General features: G+C 45.5%; 1 protein-coding gene across 2 annotated transcripts in view; it reads left to right on the forward strand.

The window, feature by feature from the left end:
• RNF144A (ring finger protein 144A) overlaps nucleotides 1–24,294 on the forward strand; it is a 99,284-nt gene that overhangs the window by 41,571 nt on the left and 33,419 nt on the right. For both annotated transcript variants that reach the window (XM_039532447.1, XM_039532446.1), the window contains exon 2: nucleotides 17,230–17,375. In XM_039532447.1, coding sequence (XP_039388381.1) covers nucleotides 17,230–17,375 — 146 coding nt within the window. The remainder of the gene's footprint in view (nucleotides 1–17,229; nucleotides 17,376–24,294) is intronic.

Genomic DNA, 24,294 nt, shown 5'->3' on the forward strand with positions numbered 1-24,294 from the left:
GTTATCCTTTGCACATACATCCCCCCAAAATAAATCCCCCTTACAGAGACAAGTTTTGGCATTATGCAATCCACCCTTTCCCAAATTTCTGGGACTCTCTTTAACTGAGGCTATGGCTACACTACGAGGCCTTTAGCGACACGGCTTCTGCTGCTACAGTTGTGGCGCTAAACGGCACGCATTGTAGCTGCTGAGAACACTCCTGCTGACAAAACAATGTCCACACTGGTGCTTTTCATCAGTAAAACTTCTGTCATTCAGGGGGGAGTTTTTTTTAATGCCCCTGAACAACAAAAGTTTTGCTGCCAAAGTGCCAGTGTAGACAACGCCTGACACTGTCAAGTTCAAGGGACTACTGCTTATCTCCTTGAACTATCCATCTGTGGACATGCTAAATAAAATCAGTTGGGTGCCCAGTAGGCTCATGAGCCTTAGCATGCCTAACTGGAGAAGCAAAATCTTTTTCAAAGGAGGCTTTAATTTGATTTTTCCCAAAGGTCTGGTGGGTGCCATGTGCCTCTTTGGGTAACCCTGAGCCCTGGCTTGATCTCTATCTGTGAGCAAAAACAGGTTGCCAGAATCTATCAACTTTAAAAAAAGCTGTTTTTGTTGGTTTTTTTTGGAGAGACTATGTCTGGAGAACCCCTGTGCCCCATGAGACCCACCAAATTTCAAAGCAGTCCAGATAACCGTGTGGATTTTAGAGCACTTAGAAGAGCCAAGCTTTAAATGGAAAGCTGGTTTTAACCTCAGCTATAGAAGAGCCACAGATAATAGTGGTTTGACTACAATATATCTGGAATCTGTCTGGTTGTTCTGTCATACGGTGACAGCATTTTAGCGAGACAACTATTTAAGGCCTCTCTGCCAGTAATAATGTGTAATTTCAGTTGTCCAAGTATAGACTGATTGAATGCCTCATGGTTTAGAGAGAGTTTCTTGATACTCTACCAAAAGCATTTTTTCCTTGGAACATGTAATTCTGAAACATGCAAAAGGAGATTTGGGACCAAACGCCAGTCTGTTCTGGAGGCCAGTGTGGCTGAGCCATTAACAGTGCCATAATAGAATTCAAATCCACACTAGTGGACTCACAAAGGGAAAACAAAATTCTCAGGACTATTCCCTGCAGGGAAGATTCCTTCCAGAGCAGTCTTCTGCTGGGACAGTCTGACTTTCCCCATATGGTGAAGGCAGGATGACATGACCTGCGACACATAATTGACTGATACACCCAGCCATTTTGAGTGCCATTGTTGTGCACGTCTTTGAATGTGAGGCTGAGCAACTGGAACTGGACTCAGAAAAGGAGAAAGATGACTAAAGAAGTAAGAGGAATTGGAGGATGACATGATCAGCGAGGGAAGGAATTTTTGTAGCAGCACTTTGCGCAGGGAAGATGATGAGAAGGAAGAGGAATGGATCAACTTTAGAGAGGGTATATAGAAAAATAAGTCACAGGATGGGGTGGGGGGAGAACGCGAGTTCCATGTTTGGTTTCTCTCTGAGTGTGCAAGCTTGGGTGGCTGGAAGGACAGTGAAGTTACCATAGGTGATGGAGATGAGAGGCAGAAGCAATGGTTTGGCCATGTTATACATGGAATAATCCCTAGTATCATCTAGCAAATGATGTGAAAGAGACATTTGGAGAGGGGAAATGAGCAATAGGTGAGGGGATGAGGTGGTAAATTTGGGAATCTTCAGCCTAAAGAGAGTTACTGAAACTGAAGGAGCAGCTGCTGTCACTGACAATGCTAGCTGCCCCACAGGGAGCGTGTCTGGGCAGGACCTGGGTGAGGTTTCCTCAGTGCCTCAGATCAGAGGCTATGATCATGTTGATCTCTGGTGTGATAACCTGTATAGTACATTCAAGCCTAAACTTGATTGGCTTTATTTGCCACCATATTGCATGAAAAAATAGCTGGAGTCCCCAAGTAGCATCAGTCTTGTGCTAAAGCCAAATTATTGTGGCACAAAGGTTTTAGAAACTCTTACGCTGTGGCTGTGGAGGAGGAAAGGAAGAGGTTATTTGCTTCAACCCTTGCAAGTTGGTCTGAGCAGTGTCATTTGCTGAGCTTCTGGATGTGATGTGAGAATTTGTGCCCCTCAACTTGTGGTTTGGATCCATGCCATCTCTGGTTGCTGAAGTCTAACAGGGCATTACTGGGCTCTTGCTGCTATGCAGAATGCAGATTGGTCTGATGGAGCCATGTGCATAGCCTTCACTGCTGAAGTCAGTTATTAATGCTGACAGTCTGTCCAGCATTTGACATGGATCTAGTCTTCCATTTTTGGTCAAGATTTTAGAAGAGGTTGGGGAGAGACAAGATAGTTCTTATTGTAGTGCTGTAATGGCCAGAAGAAGTGTAATGGCTCCGTGATTGTTACTGCAGAGAGACTGCACTGGTGGGGTTGATTAATGTTACCCAGTCCTTGGATTAGTTATGATTTTGTAATGCTTACTAAAGCTGGCTGGAGGAAAACACACAATATTTTTCATGAATGTCCCTCTCTCTTCCCCTGTGTATTGATGGCATTTTCTGACAAGCCTTATGGCATACAATCATTTTGCTTTTTTACTTGCCTTCTTCTAATAAACATTGCTTTCCTTAACATACCCTCAGCCTGTTAATGGGGTGAACCTAGTGGGACCGTTCTCCAAAACAAGGAAAATTTAAATCTAGAATTGGGGCAATAGACTTGGAGCGCTTAGTCAAAGATAGTGGTTCGGAAAGATGCTCCTTCTGGTAAAATGCTGCAAGGATTTTGGCTGCAGTTAGCAAGGGGAATTGAGAAAGGCTGGATACCCACTGGAGTGGCAGGAATAGGAGACCACAGGTTACAGCCAAATTAACAGGGTTTCTGCTTGCTGTGGTTAAGGTTATTTTCTGCTGCAGAAGTATCCACTTTAAGAGAATATGAAGCATCTGAAGCTGTTTAGGTTGTCATCCACATGATTGATATCTCCATGCAACTATGATGTGGGCGCTGTTGCTAGCACTCAAGTAGCAGAAAATGAGGATTTTTTTAAAAATGTACTTTGAATCTTTCATCTGAGGGTTTTAAAGTCCTTTACACACATTGAGTAAGTTTCACCATATCTCTGGTAGTTAAGTATTTTGATTCTGTTTTAGACATCAGGAAACTGAGCAAAAAGGGTTAAACAACTTTTCCAAGGTAACAGAGGAAATGTGAGCCAAGACTACATCTCAGGACTCCAAACCCTTTCTTTTGCAGACTTTTGTGTTTCTTGAATAAGGGTCTGTCATGTGTTTAAATATATTGCCTAGCTTCAACCTTCCCAGGTTTTCCTCTTCTTGCCAACTGAGAAAAAACACAGAACTTGGATTTAGAGCTAATTGGGCATTGCATATGCATGGCAGTTACTTTCCTAAGAGCCTGAAATTGACAAGAAAAAAGTCCTTGTCATATGTTACAGTTTGAAACTTGCTTGGTAGGTTATTGCTATAATACAGGAACACTGCTCCTTGTAAATCCAGGGGCCAGGAGGAAATAGGAGATGGCAGAAAAGAGGGGAGGAAAATGTATGCTAGGAAAGACGGGAGAGGGAATAGAGAGGCAGATTTTCAACGGGGCATGCTTAGTAGAAAATTCCTGAACCCAAAATGACAACTAAAACTGGAGCCCTTGTATCTCAGAGAGCATGGGGGTCTTGTCCATGTCCCCATTCCTGTGACTGCCACCACCACAAACACACACAAAAATCAGGATATGTAATGTCCTCTGTGTCAGTACGCTGTCTCAGAGAGTTTTGATTTTGGTGCAATTTTAAGTCCTTTACTATGTCTCTTTTATTAAACTTAGACTGTAAATGCCTCAGGCCAGAAACTGGCTTTTTATTATGTATTGGAGCAGTGTCTAGTTCCGTGGGGTTCTGGTCTATGATTTGAGAGAGGTAAAGTGCTACCTCAGTACAGATAATAAATAATATCTGCTGGCTATTTCTACTCAGTTGGAACTTGGTTTTTTAAGTACAACTTGAGCTCTTTGTAAACCAATGAGCTATAGCTGTGTACCATTTTTGTCACGACTTTGAATGTGAATCATGTTTTCAAGGCTGGTGGCTGTAAACAGTAGAAAACCTTTATAAATATGAAAGCTTAGTGTAATTGTCTCCTTTCGTGTGATAGAAACATAATCCTACTACACTCAGCTGGGAAAATAGTTCAGAAACAACAATCAGAACTTGTTTTTTTTAATAGATATATATAAAAAAATGAAGGCAGCAAGATGTCTTTTACTTGGAAGAATGTCTCCAGATTGTTGCCGATGCTTTCTTGAGCATCTGTTGATATGTTTATTCACATCTTAACTCCCTTCAGGAAAGATTACATCATTCTGCTTTGATTTATATTCGACTCTCAGCAGAGTTCAGTCTCATGCTGCTAATAGTTAGGCCAAGCCTCCTTGTTTCTGTGGTCATTACACTGGCTCCATTAATTTTGAATTTCTGCTTCTGATCTGAAAGGTTTATTACTGCAGGTTGCTGTCTCTATAGTGGCGCCATTTGTTTATAGATTATTGGTTAGCTAACTATATTATTATTATTAAATGTAAAATCTAATAGGCCCTGGCTGCTGTTTGATATGCATCACAGAGCTTGAAAAGCTTCTGAGGCACTGTAGCAGTTCTTGTGATACTCAGGACTGTGAGTTAACTTGTTACCCCCTTCCGCTAGCCAGGGGAGTCTTGCTTGTGGTAGCTGGGTGTCAGCTTCCTGATGTTGCCAGCCCTTCAGCCAGGTAAGCACTCTTGCTTACTTATGCCAGCTCTTCTTTCCCCTTGCAGGTTAACAATAGGTGCTCCTCAGTCCCCTTGAATTGCTCCCTTGTGAGATCCAGCCCGTGACACTGGCCACTCACAGAAATTCCAGATCCTCTGCCCCCAAGGGGCAGTGTACCCGAGTTTACCAGTTTTGCCTTAAACCACTGCTGCTGTAAACCACGCAGCACTTGTGAGCACTTATTGTAAGACAAAAGTAGGTTTATTTAAGAAAGAATAAAGATTTACCTAGAAGTGAGAGAGAGTGGTGGAAACAACTGGTGATTACAGCCCAAAACAAAATAATAAAACGCTTATCACTGGTTACCTTTCCTATCTAATAAAGTAGGCTACATCCACCCCCACCAACGTTCAGTCCATTACAGAGCTGTCTGGTTTCACAACAACCAGGATCCAAATGTTCATGAAAGCATCCCCTCTCCCACCCGGGGCATTCCTCCTTGAATGGATACACAGCCTTTCCCTAATCTGTGTTTATACTGAAAACTGTCTTTTGTTTCTGTTCACAGGCAAGGAGAACCCCTGCCTTATTCTAGAGTTTCTTTTCTACCTTTTAAGTGGGTTTTTTTTTGTCCTCATCTCTGACAGTTTTCTATTTACTGTTCTAGGATTAAACAGGGTAAACAATAGAACCTTGTGATACCTTGCCCTCTAACTAGGGATGGATGACCACTCCCTCTTGGTTGAATGGGTTGTCTCCAAGACACTTTGTACTCTAAGTTTATAAAGCATATTTTCAGTATAAATACATTACTCCATAAGTATTATCCGCATGTACATCTTACAATGATTTTTACTCTTGACAAGTTATGAGCTTTCTCTAGATGTTACTATTCCTGGATAAATATCCCATAAAGTGTGTTTCATGGAGTGAGTTTGTCAGGTCTGAGGTGAGAGCTCTTTGCAAATAAACTTAGCCCCTCTTGCTAGGATTTTATACTGTGACCCAATAATCATAATAGTGAAAAACCTATTGAACTTCAAGGAGTCTCTGGTACTTCTACCTTTTTGAGGTGAAAAGCGGTGTTTCAGGGTAGGGTTGTTCAGGTATGGGTTTCTTGGGGAAGAGAGGGGAGGACATTTGGATAGAAGGAGTGTCCGTGTTGTGTCATTCTTTCTATGGTGTGAGAGCCTTTTTGTAAAAGGTTTTGCGGTGTTTCAGACTCTTCTAAACCTCTTCTGGAAGACTGTTCCATAGCCAGATCCCCTCAACAGAGAAGGAAGTGTCTGTGCTCTCCTGCCTTTTGTCCTTGGCTTTTTTGAACTGCATGTTGTCCCAGAGGAATGCAGCTGCCACAGTGGTTTGTAGATTAAAATTCAGTTTTTTAGTGTAGTTAGAGTTTGAGCTATTCATTGTTGTGATGAGTAGGGCCAAGACCTTAAATGGCTATCAATAGCGGGCTGGGAGCCGGGGACTTGAGCACAGGTCTAATGAGCTTACAGCAGCCTGATCCAGGGAGAAGGGGCCAACTGCATTCAGTACCAGCTGGAGCCTATGCATCATCTCTTCGCTTAGCTTCAAATACAGTGAGTTATAATAATCCAGCCTAGAGGCGACCCATGCATGGATCTCTGGCCAGGTCCTCGTCCAGGAGAAAGAGACAAAGTTTCTGAGTGAGCTGGAGGAGAAGGAAGGCATTTTTAAACAGTAGTACCCGGTCATCCAAGCTTAGTGAAAATGAAACAGGGCTCTGAGGCTCCACACCACACCTCTTTGATAAAGGGGGTACTGCGTGTCTTCAGTTGGAGGTGGAGGATAGTGTCCAAGTTCTTCAAAGCAGTTTGTCCCTCCTGACCAGTATCACTTCAGTCTTGCTTGGATTCAGCTTGAGCCAGCTGTTCTTCATCCCAAGGCTGATCTCTCATAGGCACGTGAATTTTGTAGTGGTGGCCGTGCTTATGTTAGTAGAGAATGCATCATGCAGTAGCTCCAACTGAATGATGAGCTTGACAGAGAAATTACTGAGTGGGGTTCTGTTGCCTGTGTTATGCAGGGTCCCTTCCGGTCTCAATCCGTGACTAAGATAGCTGGTTGGAGGCCTCTTGCATGTTGTTGGCAGCTGAGCCCATGGAGTTTCACTTTCTCTCCAGTGAGAAGGGTGATAGTCAGGGTTAGGGTTAGGGTTTTCACAGAGAAGGAGCAGTTTCCCATTACCACTCTCTCTGATAACTTTCTAGCCGTAGGCTTATTTGAAAAATGGAGGAATGGGGGAAACACCAGTGAACTTTTTGGACAGTGCCCTGGCGTTAAGCCCAGGACCCACACTCAGCTGGTGGGAGCTGGGGATGGTGCAGGGATTTTTATCAGGGAGCTATCCCAGGCCTCTGCATTCTTCTCCCTCCCTTTCTGCCCATCTCACATTCTTCCTTTCCCCATCCTGCCTCCCAGCCTCTTGGTTGCTGCAGGTTCAAGGGAAGGTCTCTGCTATTCTACCTCTTCCCAACTCTCTCACACTCACACTCACACTCACACTCACACTCACACTCACACTCACACTCACACTCACACTCACACTCACACTTCACTGAATGCTCCTGTGCCTGCTGCTGCTATCAGATTTTTTTTATTTTACATTTACTGCTGCCTACAGTGTTCTGAATAACAGCTGTGAAACAAGCCAGAATCTTGTTTATTTCATATTGCTGTTGCTTGGCAGAGCTATAAGAAGCAGGAGAGGCCCTGGAGCTGTATGTAGACTCAGGAAGATGCATAAAGGCCAGAAAAAGTGTGTTTTTTCCCTGATGACTTTATTTAGTTGCATAAATGGGTGGCGTAGAATAAATCACAGGACCTTTCACTCACCAGGGCTTGCTTCCTACACACTGAGGTAGTAGGCCACATGCATCAAGCTTTTGGGATAGTCTTTCTAAAGACTTCTTTGGCACATCTATTTGTACACATGTTAATCAAAATTGGAGGGCAGTATTGCAGAAATGTTAAGTCTGCATTTATTTTATTTTTTATATTTGTCTACATAATGTCTTTTCTTTTTTGTTCTGATGTGTTTGAGGGAGGGGACTTTTATAGTTTCATAGTTAGTAGGTGCATTCCATTATAACCCCAGTTTTTACATCTTTTCCCCGGCTGTGCCGTAAGTAAACCAATGTGTTTGAAATTTTACATGTCTCAATTTGTGCTAGGATAATATTAACCTCAAATGTCTCAGAAAAGAAGTTTAGACAAATGGCATGTGAGAATCAAGCACTCAGAAAAGTAGATTTTCACGTCTTGAATGTTTTCCTGACTCTCTCTTTGGCTTGTTGTATCTCTGATATAGTTTATACTAGAAGCTGCACACTTTTGTTTTGTTAGGCTCAAAGGGTTAGTCTGGCTGCACTACAGGTGAGAGCAAGTCTTTCATCTGGGTAGATAGACTTGTGCTAGCAAGGCTTCCACTGGTACACTAAAAATAGATATAGTCATTCTGGCACTGGCAGAGATGGGTTAGTCACCAAACCTTCGACCCACTCTGTCCCTTGGCCTCTGCTGAGTTAAGTATAGAATTGGCAGAACTAATGAGGAATTAGAATTGCTCATTTATGAGCATGCATTTGATATAGGAGGTATTACTGAAACCTGGTGGTATGATTCGCACAGTTGTTAGAATGTTAAAATCAGTGGTTAAAACCTATTTACGAAGGATCGAATGGGCAAAACGGGAGGGGGAGTGACGCTCTGTCAGAAATGGCAGTACCTCTTTCTGAGTTGCTTGTTACTCGGAAGAAAATGATCTTGAATGCCTATGGATCAGTATTTGACCACTGCTGGAATACTCTGTCCAGTTCTGATATCCACAATTCAAGAAGGATGTTGATAAATTGGAGAGGGTTCAGAGAAGTGCAATGGGAATGATTAAAGAATTAAAAAACATGCCTTATAATGGTAGATTGAGCCTATCTTTGAGTCTGTTTAGTTTAACAAAGAGAAGGGTAAGGGGTGACTTGATTACAGTCTATAAGTATCTACATGGGGAACAAATATTTAATAATGGACTCTTCAGTCTAGCAAAGATATGACATGATCCAATGGCTGGAAGTTGAAGCTAGACAAATTTGGACTGGAATTAAAGTGTAAGTTATTAATGGTGAGAGTAATTAACCATTGGAACAATTTACCAAGGATTATGCTGGATTCTCCATCACTGACAATTTTTAAATCAAGATGGGATGTTTTTCTAAAACCTCGGCTCTAGGAACTATTTTGGGGAAGTTCTATGGCCTGGGTTATACAGGAGGTCAGAATAGATAACAGTGGTCACTTCTGGCCTGGAATCTATATGGGTAATGGTGAGAGAATCAGGCTTTCACTTTTTGGAAGCAGTTTATGTGCACATTAGGTGCTCAAAATAAGAAGAATGCCTGGCCACCTTGGGCAAGTGTGACACAGGCTACGTCTACACAGGGATAAACAAACCCACGCTAGCATGGAGAAGCTAACTCTGGCTTGCGGGGCTCAGTCTCCAGGGCTGAAAAAAATCACAGTGTAGATGCTCGTGCTGGAGCCCGAGCTCTAGGACCCTGGAAGGGTGGAGCATCTCAGAATTCGGGCTCCAGCTGGAGCCCAAGCGTCTACGTTGTGATTTTTTTCAAGCTCACGGCCTGAACCCAAGTCAGCTGACCCGTGCCAGCGGTGGCTGTGCTGAGGGTCCTTCATCCCTGTGTAGATATACCCACAGAAACTCCTTGACCAAAGGTTCCCTGTTCTTTGTAAACAAATCTCACACCTGACAAACTTACGACTCCAAACATGTCTTGCAGGGTATTTATCCATCAAGGTAATGTAAGATGTCTACAGAAAGCTTGTAACTTCTCAAGACTCATAATCATTGCGCAATATATGGGAAATACGTAAGGCATAATGTAACTATATTGAAAGTATGCTTTATGGTCTCGATGTAAAAGTTAGTCACCAGGGGACAATATGTTTCGGTGATGGCCCATTCATGCAGGAGGGAATTGTCACACCCTCCCTCTTTAGGCGGTGATGTAATTCAAGGCTCAGTTGTCTACCTTTGCTCCGTCCCAAGACAGAGAGAAATGCAAAAAATTCAAACCACTTGGATGTGAAAAGGAAACATTGCATGGGACAGAGTGTCACCCTGTCTATGAATAAAGACAAAGGGCTTTTTCATTATAACAGAGGAGGGGGAAAGACTGTCTGTCTAAATCCTTTCATATGTTGGGGAGCAGGGATGTTCTCATGGAAAAATTGGATTCTGGTTCCTGTGGAGCCAGTCAGCTGTGCAACAGACTGAATTTTGGGGGGCGGGGAGCGGAGAGAGAACCTATTTTATTAGTCAGGAAAAGTAACTGTTAATAAGTGTAGAACCAAGTTAATGTTTTATGGTTTGTTTTGTATTTTAATCATTTGTTTTCATTGCTCTGCTTTGTTTCTATTTAGCTCTCTATTTCTTTCTTAAATAAACCTATGTTTGTTTTATTATAACAGCTCACAAGTCCTGTGTGTGATATGGGAGCAGGGGGGATTAAGATTAAACTAGTAAACTGGGGTATATTGCTCCTTTGCGAGCAGAAGATCTGGTGTTTCCGTGATTAGCCAGTGTTAGGCACCGAATATCATAGGGGAATGATTCAAAAGGAGTCGAGGACTAGGGTGCACCTATTGTTAATCTGCAAGGCAAAGATAGGGCTGGCATAGCCCAGAGGAGAGTGCTTGAGTGGCTGAAGTCTGGTGGGGTTAGGGAGCTGACACCCTGTTACCACAGGCAAGATAGTCCCTCACGCTGGTGACAGGGAGTAACAAGGTGACTCCCGGTTCTGGGTGCTCCAAGAACCATCCCAGCAAGTCTTTTACAAAGGTACTTAGATGCTGCTGATGCAGATAGGTGTCAGGTTTGGAAACCCCACTAACTTGAACAGGGTAAGTACCTAAGTCCCATTAAAATCAAATCTGGCCATCTGCCTCAGTACCCCAGTGATAGAATGGGGATGATAGTACTTCCTGCCGTGCAGGGGTCTTGGGGTGATAAAGATTCTGAGGAGGCCAGATACTACTGTGATGGGGGGTGAGGAAGGCATGTAAGTTTCTAGGATAGCTACCATTCCTGAGTCACATGTCTGCTTTTATAGGTCTACAGTCCACAGCAGATGGATGCAAAGATGGTATAATTCTTTATTTTATTTAGAGTTTTTAAATAACCCAGTCAGAAGTTTCCTTGCACATGTATAGGCTGGCAGGTTACCTGGTCCTTAGACAAAAGGCCATCAAGCTGCTCAGCTGTGAGAGAGATCCTGTAGTGTAGAAGACCCTGGGTCAAGGTAAAGGAGCTGGAAAAAGGCCAGGCAGCAGAACCCAATTTATCTGTTTGATTTATGTTGGACTGTTTTGAGAAATAAACCCATCCCTATAAAAAGAGCCTGAAATTCTGCTGCAGTGGGAGCTTTATATGTAGCACTGGGTGGTGAGTTGGCCCACCAATATAAATACACCTGTAGTTCAATATAACCCATTATACTACCTTGCAATCATATTTTTTTCCAGTTAGGCGTCTGGAACGTTAGTACGGCATTGACAGCAATTGTATGTAGATTTAAATGTTTGTTAGAGAATGACGATGTACCTTAGAAATTCTTATTGCATTAGTTATTTGAGATTTATGCAGATGGGCATCCGCTTCATTCCTCCCTCATTCCATGCACAATCCCCTCTGCCTTTTAGAGATCTTGCAACATTATGGCTTATTTTATCAGTAAATTAATATTGCCATTTATCTTCGCATAACAAGTAGAAAGAATTTCCCAAAGGCAAGGAGTGCTACAGAAAGCCATTTTATCTTCATTATGTTGCTTTGGGTCATTGGGTGTTGCATAGAAATAATGAAAGTAAATATTAGGTTGGATGAGAGGGTGTTTTTCTCCCTTCTGAATGTAAATACGTTGGTGTTTAAATAGTCATGCTACATTAACAGAACTCTAAAGAGTCAGTGAGTCACTCTTGGGACTGATTTCATTTCCAGGTAGCGATGTGCAGAGCATGGTTGGTAATTTACAGAATCAGATAGCTGTGAGGCAGCTTACTATTATATGTGAGAGAATAGCTTCTGGATCACTCAGTAAAGTGAATGCATCACTGCTCATGATGATCTCTTTTCCCAGCATTCAATACAAAGCTATTCCAGAAGAGGAAATGTCATGCTGGCATGTCTTACAAATTCACTGCCCAATGGTGGGGGCCAAATTTTGCTCAGATGTGTGCATAAAACTGCCATCAACTGCAGTAGAAATCTGGAGGTGAATTTTAAGATCAAGTTGTACTCTTGTTTTCAACCCTCCTTATGAGGGTTTAATTATGCAAACTACTATTAATACCTGAGGAGCTCTCATGCACCACATACTGAATTGACAGTTCGCAGTACATGTATAAAGGTCTAAATTGACAATGAGATAAAATCTATTCAGTGGGAGGAGCATACTACACTGGGCAAAAGGCTTTACTCCTGTATATTTGAAATATATTTACAGGGTCATTTTATAGGTATCCCAACTCAACCAGCAGATATTTAGGCACCCAGCAACAGATGACCAACTGCTTAGACTTTTCTTGTTCTTACTGTAAGCAACATTCTGTGTCACTAAAAGACATAGGAACACACTCTGAAATCTTAAAGTCTGTAGCTGGAAGAATTACTCTGGTGAATGGATCTTGACAGAACATGCTTTTGTCTCTGCTTCTGTTGTTTTTGGTAGCTGAATTGTCTTATTACGTGTAGGGATATTTTGATGTGGTGATTTGTTATTTATATTGTGGTATTTTCCCAAATGTGCCAAGCAAGCCCAAAGAAGGCCACAGCTTGTACCCTGAATAGCTTAATACCCTGTACTTTCCAACCGAGAAAAAAGACAATGCTGAATTTGGAAAACATTTTTCCACTAACAAGTAGACAGGTTTCTTTGCTCTTGGTTTTACACCACAGATAAATGTGGGTATTTTCTTGCCAGTGGGTGCCAGACTTCCTTACTAAGAATATGATAGTAAGAACTTGGCAGAGATTCAAGTTGCAATGGGTAATCATTTTGGAAGCCTTGGATTAAGATTGCAGAAGACCAAGAGAAAGATGTAAAGACACATACTCTCATATATGTCTGTTTGTAAAATGATGAGAAGTCAAGCGTGAAATGCTGTAATATATTGAGAAACTGAATGTAATACTTGGTTAAAAAATGCCATTAAGTAGTAGTGATCCTTGAAATGACTATGGGAACAATTAACTGGTTTTACATCATTGCATTATAAATGCACTTGATGTTTATCATCAATTGTTGTGTGTCCTGTTGTCTCAGTTTGACGACTGGTATGTCAAAGGTGCTCTAAGCAAGCCTATAGCAGCACCCTCTGCCTGCCATCTGAACCTTGTCAAATTCTGCTTACTTGTATCTTTAGAGTCCCACTGAGTTCAAGAGGCCATCAGTTAAATAACAATTGTATTAGGTAACCAATTTCTGCTGCACTCCTAGGGTGCTTGCTTGAGACAGGTGTCATAGTGTCACAGAGGAATAGCTGAGGGAGAAGAGATGTCTTCACATGAGATGGCAATACAAAGGAAGGCTATTCAATCCAGTTACAGCTGCAGGAGAGAAGCTGTCACAGTAAGACTGTGGAAGGACACTGTGGACAGACAAGTGTAGGGGGTGGAATTGTCCCCAGGCCCGTGCACCCTAGTGACTAACCTCAGATTTGCATGGGTTGGTGTATTTATTTGCGGTTTTAGATTGAATTCCATAAGCACCCACCCTTCAGCGTGGGCTGGAAATGTCACAACAACCTGTGGCATTTTGGTCTTCCTGAGCCATGCAAGTCCATCCCTAACTCACGTACATGTCTTTCCCCACTGCTTGCTGTCTCATATTTCCTGCTGTCTGTTACCATAAGCAACACATGCCAATGAACAAGAGCCTAAATTTGCCTAGTGAAGTGCATTCTTATGTGGTGCCAGTACAAACACAGAAATATGTGTGCGGTCATTCAAGCTCAAGTGCTTCATGGAACGGTGTGTAAATGTAAACAATGCCAGGTAAAATTAGGGTTTGGTGTGGAGAAATCACTTCTGCTGATGTTTATTTCTCTAATGCATACAGTGGGGATAAACAATAAGGAAACTGGCTAAAGTTCTTCAAAACTTTGGTTTGAGGCACCTGGAGATGTCCGAACTCAGTGTGTCAAGTCAGATTGCACAGCACACCACATGCATTGTGACTTTGAGCCATTATGCCATGCAGTCCTCCAGTACTTTTATATTTTCTTTGAAACAGCATGTCAGTGCTCACAGGTAGCAATCCAGAACATCCCTGAACCTGAGATTGTTTTTTCTCCCCCATGGCTACATCAGTTTTCACTAAAAATAAATACGATGGGATACTGCTTTTTGTGCCCTCCTCTCCACTTTAAAAGGGCATTTTCTAGTGTGTTGGAGACTGTGAGGTTATGTCTGTGTGGCTGCTGGGAGCAAGCCTACCAGCCCGGGTAGACAGACTCGTTCTAGCTCCACTTGAGCTAGCACACTAAAAATAGCAGCGTGGATGTTGCAGCTCAGGTGACAGCTCAGGCTGACCAGGGTCTCGCTCAGGTGACTAGCCGCAACATCCACACTGCTATTTTTAGTGTGGTAGCTACTAGCTGGGCTGGGAGACTCGCTCCCAACTGCAGTGTAAACAGAGCCTAAGCTTCCCTAACAGATGGAGGGCTAACATCAAAAGTTCTGCTCTCTTCAGTGAGTTTGTAAACTTTCGGGGAATCGTATCTGCAGTGTAGCAAATATCAACAGACTTGTGCTTTAACTGTAAACATTTCTTTGAACACTGTATGTAGGTTGTTTTGAAGCAAAATGATACCTCTTGCTTGAGTTTCTATCTAAGCCTTTACACCAAATTTTGCAGAGTGAGCTAACATCCGAGTTTCAGCTTCTGATACTTATTTCAGCTCTGGAGATGTTGGGAAATCCACAGATACAGAGTAAGATAGATCAATGTGCTTCCTGCCTGGTTAAAGCTAGTGTAGAAGAGTTGTGGCCATTTTTGGAGCAGTCAGTGCTTCCCTGAGGGAAGACAAAAAGTACTGGCATATCTTGCAACATGTAATGTAGATGCTTGCTCAAGAAACCATTTTCTAATGTAGATAATCTCTCCAGTTCTGTCAGCCTTTTATGGAGCTCTCATTTTTTGGAAGGTTAACTGACTTCCTTGGTATGGTGAAGCACTCCCAGCAGTATCTGGAGTCCTCAGGTCTTTGAGCTGAGGTACTTTTGTTGAGTGCATACTCTGAGCAGGTATGTTTTCTTTCTGGGTAATAGGCAACTGTTCATCTGACCTAAGCTCTGTCATGTGGAGTTCTAGAGGGTCCTATTTTGCCCAACCTGCATGCAGGGGGAATTAGTGAGGCAGTGTGGTCAGTATCCTGATGACACCTAGCTTCACACTCACTTAGATGAGACTGGAATGTAAAGTCACCGAACCCAGTATCTAATGGAGACTGGGGCATGGATGAGGACTAGCCCATTCTGATTTCTCTCTAAAATCACTCTAAAATTGAACCAGTGAAGTAATCAGCCTGCTGCTGGTACTAGGAACAAAAATATCAGCAAACATTGGTTCTTGCAGTGCTGTGCATCTGTAGGAGTGGGCGTAGTGAATACTGACCAGTTCATGAAGGTGATTCCTATCCAGGTAGAGGTTCTCTGCCTGTCTGTTCTTCGGGCATCCCTGTGCCTCAGCCTCTGCCACACAGTCTCTACTGTAACGATGACCAGATGCTCTTAATGGAAACACCCAACCTCAAATGGTTTCTCTGCCTGTCTCTTTGGCTAGATCATGATTTGCATCATATTCAGCTCTAATAATGCAGCGCAGAGGCAGTGCATGTATCCCGAGAGGGGAGAACCTGGCTTTTCTTTTTAAATAAGCAAGCCTTTCAGAGAGGGGTTTACCTCAGCCAGGAGAACAGGTGAATGCAACTTGGTGCCTTTTGAAGCATGAATTAAAGGGAAAAATGAGGGTGTCTGGGGCAGTACTGTTGTGAAAAATAATGCTCATGTGCATTTGATAGCCCTCACTTTGTTAATTTTTCAACCATTCAAGTGTCGCTTTATGGATCAGGACCTGCAACTGAACAGCATAAGCAGCATATCACAGCTATACACAAAAGCCTTGTGGAATTTGCAGTTAATTACTACTTTGCTGTGACTTAACAATGGCTGAACTGAAATATTGTTTGTTTGCCTCTGATCATTTCTGCCATGAGCAAAGCCTTTTCCAAAGTAAGTATATTAACACTTCATGGAATTTTCAGTGCTGGAGAGTGACAGTTCTTTAGCCAGAAAATAGATAAAGCCATGAAAGCCTATCCTGTGCTACCTCACCACTATGCCTGAACACTGGCCTGGATGAGCTCCTCCAAGGACGAAGAGGGTTATTTAGTCCTTGGTCTTTCAAAATAGTTGATAGAGGTGCTAGTGAGAAGCAATTATCTGTGGGGGTTTTTGGTTAACTGCCCACTGAAAATTGGATAGAGCCCACACATTCGTTTCATACATGCCACCAGAGCTAACTGCTCCAGATTTTTGGTCACTGCCCAAATGGATCAGAATTAAATGAATGACCTACAAGTGAACTTTTATGACCGAGTTATAAACTCATGCATTTAATTGAAATTCTGGCACTGTTGCACTGTGGTGCTATGCTTGTTCGTTCATGGAAGGCCAGCGCTCAATCCCCTTGAAGCTTGTGGAAAGATTCCCAGGGCCAGATTTAAAATTTAAGTAGGTAGGCGCCTAAAGATACAGTTAGCCACCTAGTGAGATTGCGTAAAACAAGTTAGGCACCTAACTCCCACTGACTTCAGTGGGGCTTAGGCACCTGCCTTTCTTAGGTTCTCTTGTAAATCCCATTAGGCACTTAAATGCCTTTGTAAATCTGGCCCCCAGTGACTTCAGTGAGCTTTGTATCAGGCCCTTATGTGGGATGGAGGATCAAATGAGGGTGAAAGGAATCTGATATACCATGTGGAAGAAAGATGAGGGCAGAATTGTGGGCCAGAAGGGGGGGGCGGGTGTTGGAGTTCAGTGTGTAACTTCCAGCAAAGAGAAATCTGCAACTAATGGGATGTTTCCGTGCCTACTATCCCCGTGATCACTTTGCTTGTATGCTACATCCCTTTTCCTCACTTCTCACCTATCCTTTATCTATCTAGATCCTATGTTCTCTCAGGTGTGGGGCTGTATCTTTGAGATGCACATAATACAGTACATTGTACACTACCACAGTACACATTATAATAATAATTTACTGTGTTTAACTTCCTAACAGTTAGTAGACAGCAGTGGATATGGAAAATAAGGCCTTGCACTGCCCAGGAATGTAGAAAGGTTGTGATAGAAGTGTTTTGTATTTTTTCACGTTTGTTGTGTTTTTCAGACTGCTCTGCAATGACTACAGCAAGATACAGGCCTACCTGGGACTTGGTACTTGACCCTTTGGTGTCCTGTAAACTCTGTCTTGGGGAATATCCCGTGGAACAGATGACAACAATAGCACAATGCCAATGCATCTTCTGTACTCTGGTTGGTTTGCTTTTTTATTGTATGTGTGTATAAAAAATATAGCCTTATTATATCTCAGGCTCAGGATGAGGCATTGTTTTTTATGTTGACTTTAGTAGAGTACAATTCACTCAAAAGTGTTGGCACTGCAGACGGTCCCCAAAGCATTGGAAGTGCAACAATGCCATGGTACCCCTGCGCTCTGGGTAGGCACGCAGGGGTCCTGTGCAACTTCCAGTCTGAAAATCTCCCACAGCCAGGCTCATGTATCCCAATGTGGAGGGTGAATGTGGCTTACAGTGTGGCCAGTGACAGGAGAGGAATTATCTGGTACATCTGCAGTCACACACAGGTCCAGTGGTCACGAATCCTTGTGGAATAAGTGTGTCAGGATTATACACCCTATTAAAGCCAAGGAGCTGGAATTCTGTCTGCGCAAAGGCTACAGAGCTGCCTCATGCCCTATTTGTGATTGGGAGGGAGGCCATTCTGATTTCTCTCATCCTGTTTTTTCAGGCTTTGTGTGACTTTCACTTTTTACATATTAAAAAAAGATAACCTGTAACTCCTAGATGTTTTATCTGTCAAACATGTTTGTTTTGTTTTTTTTTAAATTTATGTGAGCAGCAGTTAGAGCCTTTGAACTGAGAATTAAGATCTGTGCTGCACTTTTTAACCTAGAGCTAGCAACTAATTTTATGCCCCACCTAAAAAGGGTGGGGAAGCAATTGGGATAATCAAGCAGTGTTTCGCTGTGGATGTTTACCTCCTTGACCACTTTACTCAGACATTGTAAACTATCCTTTTTCCTTTTGTCTGTTTGGATCATGGCACATTATGGGTGCTTATGTCAACAAATAATGAATAACCCAAGTTTTGTAATAGCTCTGTATCAGCACTGCCTTATTGCGTGAGTATGTGCCTTGGATGAGAGAGGGGAAAGAGCATAGTGACAGTTAAATACAGGATATTGTATGTCTGTAGTTGTCATGAGCATTTAAATGTGATACTTAGCAAGCGCCATCATCCAAACTCTCTACAGAAATCAACTGATTAATGCTCTCAGAGCTGCTGTGAAGCAGGTTAGTTGATTTCCCCATTTTATAGATGGAGAAACTGAAGCAGAAGGGCTGAGGGAGCAGAGAGGGAAAGGGAAAACTTGGAAGTGTCTGTGTTTAGCAGCAGTATTTCAAACAAAGATATCAGAGCAGTCTATAAACAGCTTCATTGACTTTTTTTTTTACATTGAGCATCTAAAAATAACATATAATCAAAACACCCTGTTCATTAAAGTCACTTACTATTTATTATTACAGCCTTCCTGCGCTAGTGTTGGCTCGAAGAGTGGAAACTAGTCTCTTCCATTCCTCTCATTTGCTGCTGCTTCTACGTACTCTATTTTGTTAAGATCAACTGTTTCTGCTGTCCCTACTAAGGGTTCTTCTTAAAGTTTCCCCTTGGGTGCCCTCGTTTCTTCACACTAGTTGGTTTCCATTTGATGACTTCATGTGGAATACATGCCCCAGACATGTCCAGGGCTTCCTTGTGATTCTGTTGGAGACAAGCCGCTGGTTGGTGATTCTTGGATCTCTTCTTTGGTGATGAGGTCTTTCCAGCCAATGCCTAGAATCTTTAATAGGCACTTATTTTAAATGGTTTCCTGTTCTTTGAGTGCTAGTTCACGTCCATTCCACATTAGGTGTGCATGCACGAGCATCAGAAAATTTTCCCTTAGCAGTACCTGTTGGGCCGGTGGGGCCCCCACCTGAGCGGCACCACTGCTCAATGCATATATACCCCCGCTGGCCCAACCTCTTCCAGTTCCTTCTTACTGCCTGTGGTGGCATTGGAACAAACTCTTGCTCTCCTACGGGAAGCAATCCCTTAGCTTTAGAGTACTTAGCTGCTATCAGTTCGTTAGCATTCTGTTGTTGTGGACTCTTGATAGATTAGGTGCTTGGAGGCTTCCAGCACCCACCCCAGGCCATGGGGCATGCTGCAGGCCCATGGGTTTAAGGCTTGTGCCACGTGCCGCAAGCCTATGCCAGTTAGTGACCTCTACGACTCTCCAGAGACCGGAGAGCACCCTCCAAAGACCGGCACCAGGAGAAGGCAAGCCGGCCGTCACTGAAGGCTTCCGGAAGTCACCAGTCCCGGTCCAGGTCTTGGGAGCACCAATACCAGTTCCGGTCCTGTGAACAGCGGTACTGGTCCCGTTCCCGATCGGCAAGAAGCTGCTTGTCGACCTCCCGCCAGCACAGATCGACGGCACCACTGTGGCCTTTGCGCTTGGTGTCGCCAGAATCCGGCGCCAACCTGGGCTGGTACAGTTACCCACACCGGACAGCAGAGAACACCTAGCTGGATGGCAACCCCAGTGGGGACCACTGGGACACTGGCCCTTCTGAATCCCCTGGGCCCACCACCAGTGGCAAGGGGCTCCCTCCAGGACCAGCCACCCGGTGCACCGGTCCCAGTCCCCGCACCAATGCTCCTCTGTGCAGGAAGCCATGGCATCCAGACCACCTGCACCGTCACCGAGCGAGAGACGGGAGAAACCGGCACCGAGTCCGGTGCCACCCCAAGGTCAGCTGTCTGGGCCTGAGCTGGAAGCCCCTCCTTTGGGGGAGGGGGACCAGCAAGAGGAAGCGGAGCAGCTGCTGACATCGTCATCCCCGGATGGAAGCAGTGGCAGGCACAGCGATATCAGGACCTCCGCCAATAGACAACAGAGCCCACCAAGAGCTGCTGTGTAAGGTTGCTCATAACTTGGGGTTACAGGCCAAGGAGATGGTTGAGCAGGAGGACACCATGGTGGACATCCTGAGCCCAGAGGGTCCATCCAGAATAGCACTTCCGCTTATTAAGACCATACAGTTGAACTATAAGACTGTATGGCAGACCCTGGCCTCCAGCGCTCCAACAGCCAAAGGTGTGGAATTCAAGTACTTCACCCCGTCAAAGGGGTACGACTTCTTGTTTTGCCACCCAAGCCCATGTTCCCTGGTAGTCTCGGTGGTAAATGAGGAAGAGCGCCATGGGCAGCAGGCCCCAGCCCCTAAAGCCAAAGAAGTGAAGCGCCTGGACCTGTTTGGCAGGAAGGTGTATTCCTGAGGATTGCTAACCAACAGGCCATCCTCAGCAGGCATAACTGTCAGATCTGTCGCTTGAGGGCCAGAACTCGCTCCAGGACCTCACACTTCGAAGGGTCCGGGCTCTTTTCGGACCAGATGGACGCAAAGCTGCATAGCCTCAAGGACTCAGGGGCCACACTCAGGTTGCTGGGTATTCACACCCCAGCGACCCAATGAAAGCCCTTCAATCCACAGCCGCCTCCTCAGCGTCGCTACCAACCTCGTCCTAGGCAGGAGCCCTACCACAGGCGAAATGGGGATAACGGGAGGTGGCGTAATGATGATGATAATAGCTCCAATAGGCCAGGCCAGAGCCAAGGCCAGCATAAGTCTCAGCCCGGCCCTAAACCAGGCTTTTGAAGATGCTGTCAAGGACAGCGTACCGGACCAATCGCTGGATCCATCCCCTTGCTTCCTGGATCGCCTGTCCCGCTTCTCCTGTGCGTGGTCCAGTGTTACGTCGGACCACTGGGTGTTACACATGGTGCGAAGTGGTTACAGGCTGCAGTTCTCCTCCCTGCCTACCCCCCACCCCTCTTCCCCGTCCCTCTTCAGAGACTTTTCTCATGAGCACCTACTGGATAAGGAGGTTCACACACTCCTACAGGCGGGGGCGGTACAGTTGGTGCCAAAGGACCTAAGAGGGAAAGGATTCTACTCCTGCTACTTCCTCATTCCCAAGGCCAAAGGAGGCCTTTGACCCATTCTGGACCTGCGAGGGCTCAACAAGTTCCTGGTCAAGGCCCGGTTCCACATGGTCTCTCTGGGCACCATCATCCCTTCCCTGGATCCAGGGGACTGGTACGCTGCCCTCGACATGAAGGATGCGTACTTTCATATCACCATCCACTCAGCACATCGCTGATTCCTGCGCCTCATTGTGAACCAAGAACATTACCAGTTCACAGTTCTCCTGTTTGGCCTAGCTGCGGCACCACAGGTGTTCACAAAATGCATGGCGGTGGTGACAGCCTTCTTACTGAGGCAGAGGGTTTGAGTTTACCCATACCTCGACGACTGGAGGTTCGGTCCCACGTGCAAGTGGCCCTGAGACTATTCCGCACACTGGGGCTCCTGGTCAACACCCCCAAGTCCACCCTCATTCCAACGCAGATAGTGGAATTCACAGGGGTGGTCCTAGATGCAGTATAGGCAAAGGCGAGCCTCCGAGTATCACGATTCCTGGCCATCCAGCAAGCAGTGAACTCCCTGTGCCAGTTTCCCACTGCAATGGCCAGATGCTGCCGGGCCACATGGCAGCATGCACACATGTGGTCAAGCATGCCAGACTGAAACTCAGGATGCTGCAGGCTTGGCTCGCCCGTGTATACCGCCCAGGCAGGGACCCCCTGGACTTGGTAGTGACAGCCCTGGAGGACGTGTTAGACTCCCTGCGGTGGTGGCTGTCCCAGACCGTGGTTTGTGAAGGCAACCCCTTTGCTGTGCAACAGCCAGACCTGACACTTGTGACGGACGCATCAGACCTCGGATGGGGAGCTCACCTAGGAGACCTCAGGACTCAGGGCTTGTGGTTGGGACAGGAGCAGTCGCTACATATCAGTGTGAAAGAACTCAGGGCAGTTTGTTTAGCCTGCCAGAGCTTTCACGCCACTTTGAGTGGTCACAGTGTGACAGTTCTGACAGACAAGACGACCGCCATGTTTTACATAAACAAGCAGGGCAGAGCCCGTTCCTCGCCGCTCTGCCACGAGGCTCTCCTCCTCTGGAACTTTTGCAGAGCCCATGCCATTCACCTTAAGGTGTCACATCTGGGGGTGTGGAACGAACTGGCGGACCACCTCAGCAAGTCATACCGCATGCACGAGTGGACACTCAGAGCGGATGTCATGTATTCGCTCTTCTGCAAGTGGGGGTTTCCCCAGGTAGACCTGTTTGCCGCCAGGGGCAACGCCCAGTGCCCACAGTTCTGCTTGTTCCAGGGCCCAACCTGGGCTCAATAGCAGACGTGTTCGCGATCCTGTGGGGAGGGGAATTAAAATACGCCTTCCCCCCGCTTCCTCTGGTGCACAAGGTCCTGCTCAAGGTGCGCAGGGACGGGGCGGCGGTCATCCTTATCATCCTGGCCTGGCCCCGCCAGCACTGGTTCACCATGCTCCTGGAGCTGTCGGTGGAAGCCCCGGTAACCCTGCCCCTACACCGGGACCTCATCATGCAGGACAGAGGGCGGCTCCTCCACCTCGACCAGCAATCACTGCATCTGACAGCGTGGAAGTTCTGTGGCTGAATGCTTTGGAAAGCCAGTGCTCTCTCCCTGTGCAGCAGGTTCTGCTAGGTAGTAGGAAGCCCTCTACCAGGGAGACTTACTTGGCCAAGTGGGAAAAGGTTCTCGTGCTGGCCTGGGCTCCAACAGCTCCAGCCATGCCAGTCTCCAGTGCCCACCATTCTAGAGTACCTACTGCACCTCAAGAAGCAGGGGCTGGCCCCATCCTCTATCAGGGTGCATCTAGCGGCCATCTCCGCCTTCCACCCGGGGTTATCAGGGGCTCGGTGTTCTCCCACCCAATGGTGGGGCAGTTCCTTAAAGGATTGGAGAGGGTGTTCGCTTACTCACGCCCCCCAGTTCCCCCATGGAATCTCAACTTAGTCCTAAGCTCATGGAGCCCCCGTTCAAGCCCCTTGCTACCTGCTCCCTCCTCTACCTTTCCTGGAAGGTGGCATTCCTGGTGGCCATTACCTCGTCCAGAAGGGTATCTGAGCTGAGGGCACTCACCTCAGAGCCGCCATATACAATATTTCATAAAGACAAGGTGTAGCTTGTCACACACCATCAAGTTCCTCCCAAAGATGGTCTCACAATTCCAGGACATTTGTCTGCCAGTGTTTTTTCCCCAAATCCCACGTGGACCCAAGTCACCACAGTCTGCACTCCTTGGATGTCCGTCGAGGAGTGGTGTTCTACTTGGAGCACGCCAAGGCCTTTCGTAAATCCACACAGCTGTTTGTGGCCGTGACAGAAAGGATGAGAGGCCTCCCGGTGTCAGCGCAGCGGATCTCCTCCTGGATTACAGACTGCATTCGGAAATGTTATGACCTCTCAGGGTCACGGCCCCGGCGGTCATGGCCCACTCGACCAGGGCGCAAGCAGCTTCAGTGGCTTTCCTGGCACAGGTCCCGGTCCTTGGTGCATACCTTTACGACCCACTACGCGGTCGACCAGCAGGCCCGAGAGGACGCAGCAGTTGGTGGGGCAGTCCTCCGATCAATTGCTCCATGACTCCTACCTTCCTCCGAAGGTAAGCTCGTAATTCACCTAAGGTGAAATGGACGTGAACAAGCACTCGAAGAAAAAAGTTACCTACCTTTTTGTAACTGTTGTTCTTCGAGATGTGTCATTCACGTCCATTCTACCACCCACCTTCCTACTCCTCTGTCGGAGTCGCCGGCAAAAAGGAACTGGAGGGGGTTGGGCTAGCGGGGTATATATGCACGGCGCAGTGGCGCTTGCTCAGGCGGGGGCCCCCTGCTGGCCCGATGAGAGCCGCTAAGGGAAAAGTTTCTGACGCTCATGCATGCGGCGCACGCACACCTAATGTGGAATGGACGTGAACAACACATCTCGAAGAACAACAGTTATGAAAAGGTAGGTAATTTTTTTCCCCCCCATCTACCATTTTGGTAACTCTTGTAGTTGTATACTAGCACTGAGATTATGTTTGAGTTGAAAATTTTCAGTTTTGTTCTGTGCTGTGAATCTTTTATTTTCATATGATGTTGAGTTTAGTGAACATTTTCTATCCTTAATGTCACTTCTTTCTTCAAGTTCTTCTTAATATCATAATTCCATG

Source organism: Mauremys reevesii, linkage group 3 (assembly GCF_016161935.1).
Source record: "Mauremys reevesii isolate NIE-2019 linkage group 3, ASM1616193v1, whole genome shotgun sequence".
Classification (NCBI taxonomy): domain Eukaryota; kingdom Metazoa; phylum Chordata; order Testudines; family Geoemydidae; genus Mauremys; species Mauremys reevesii.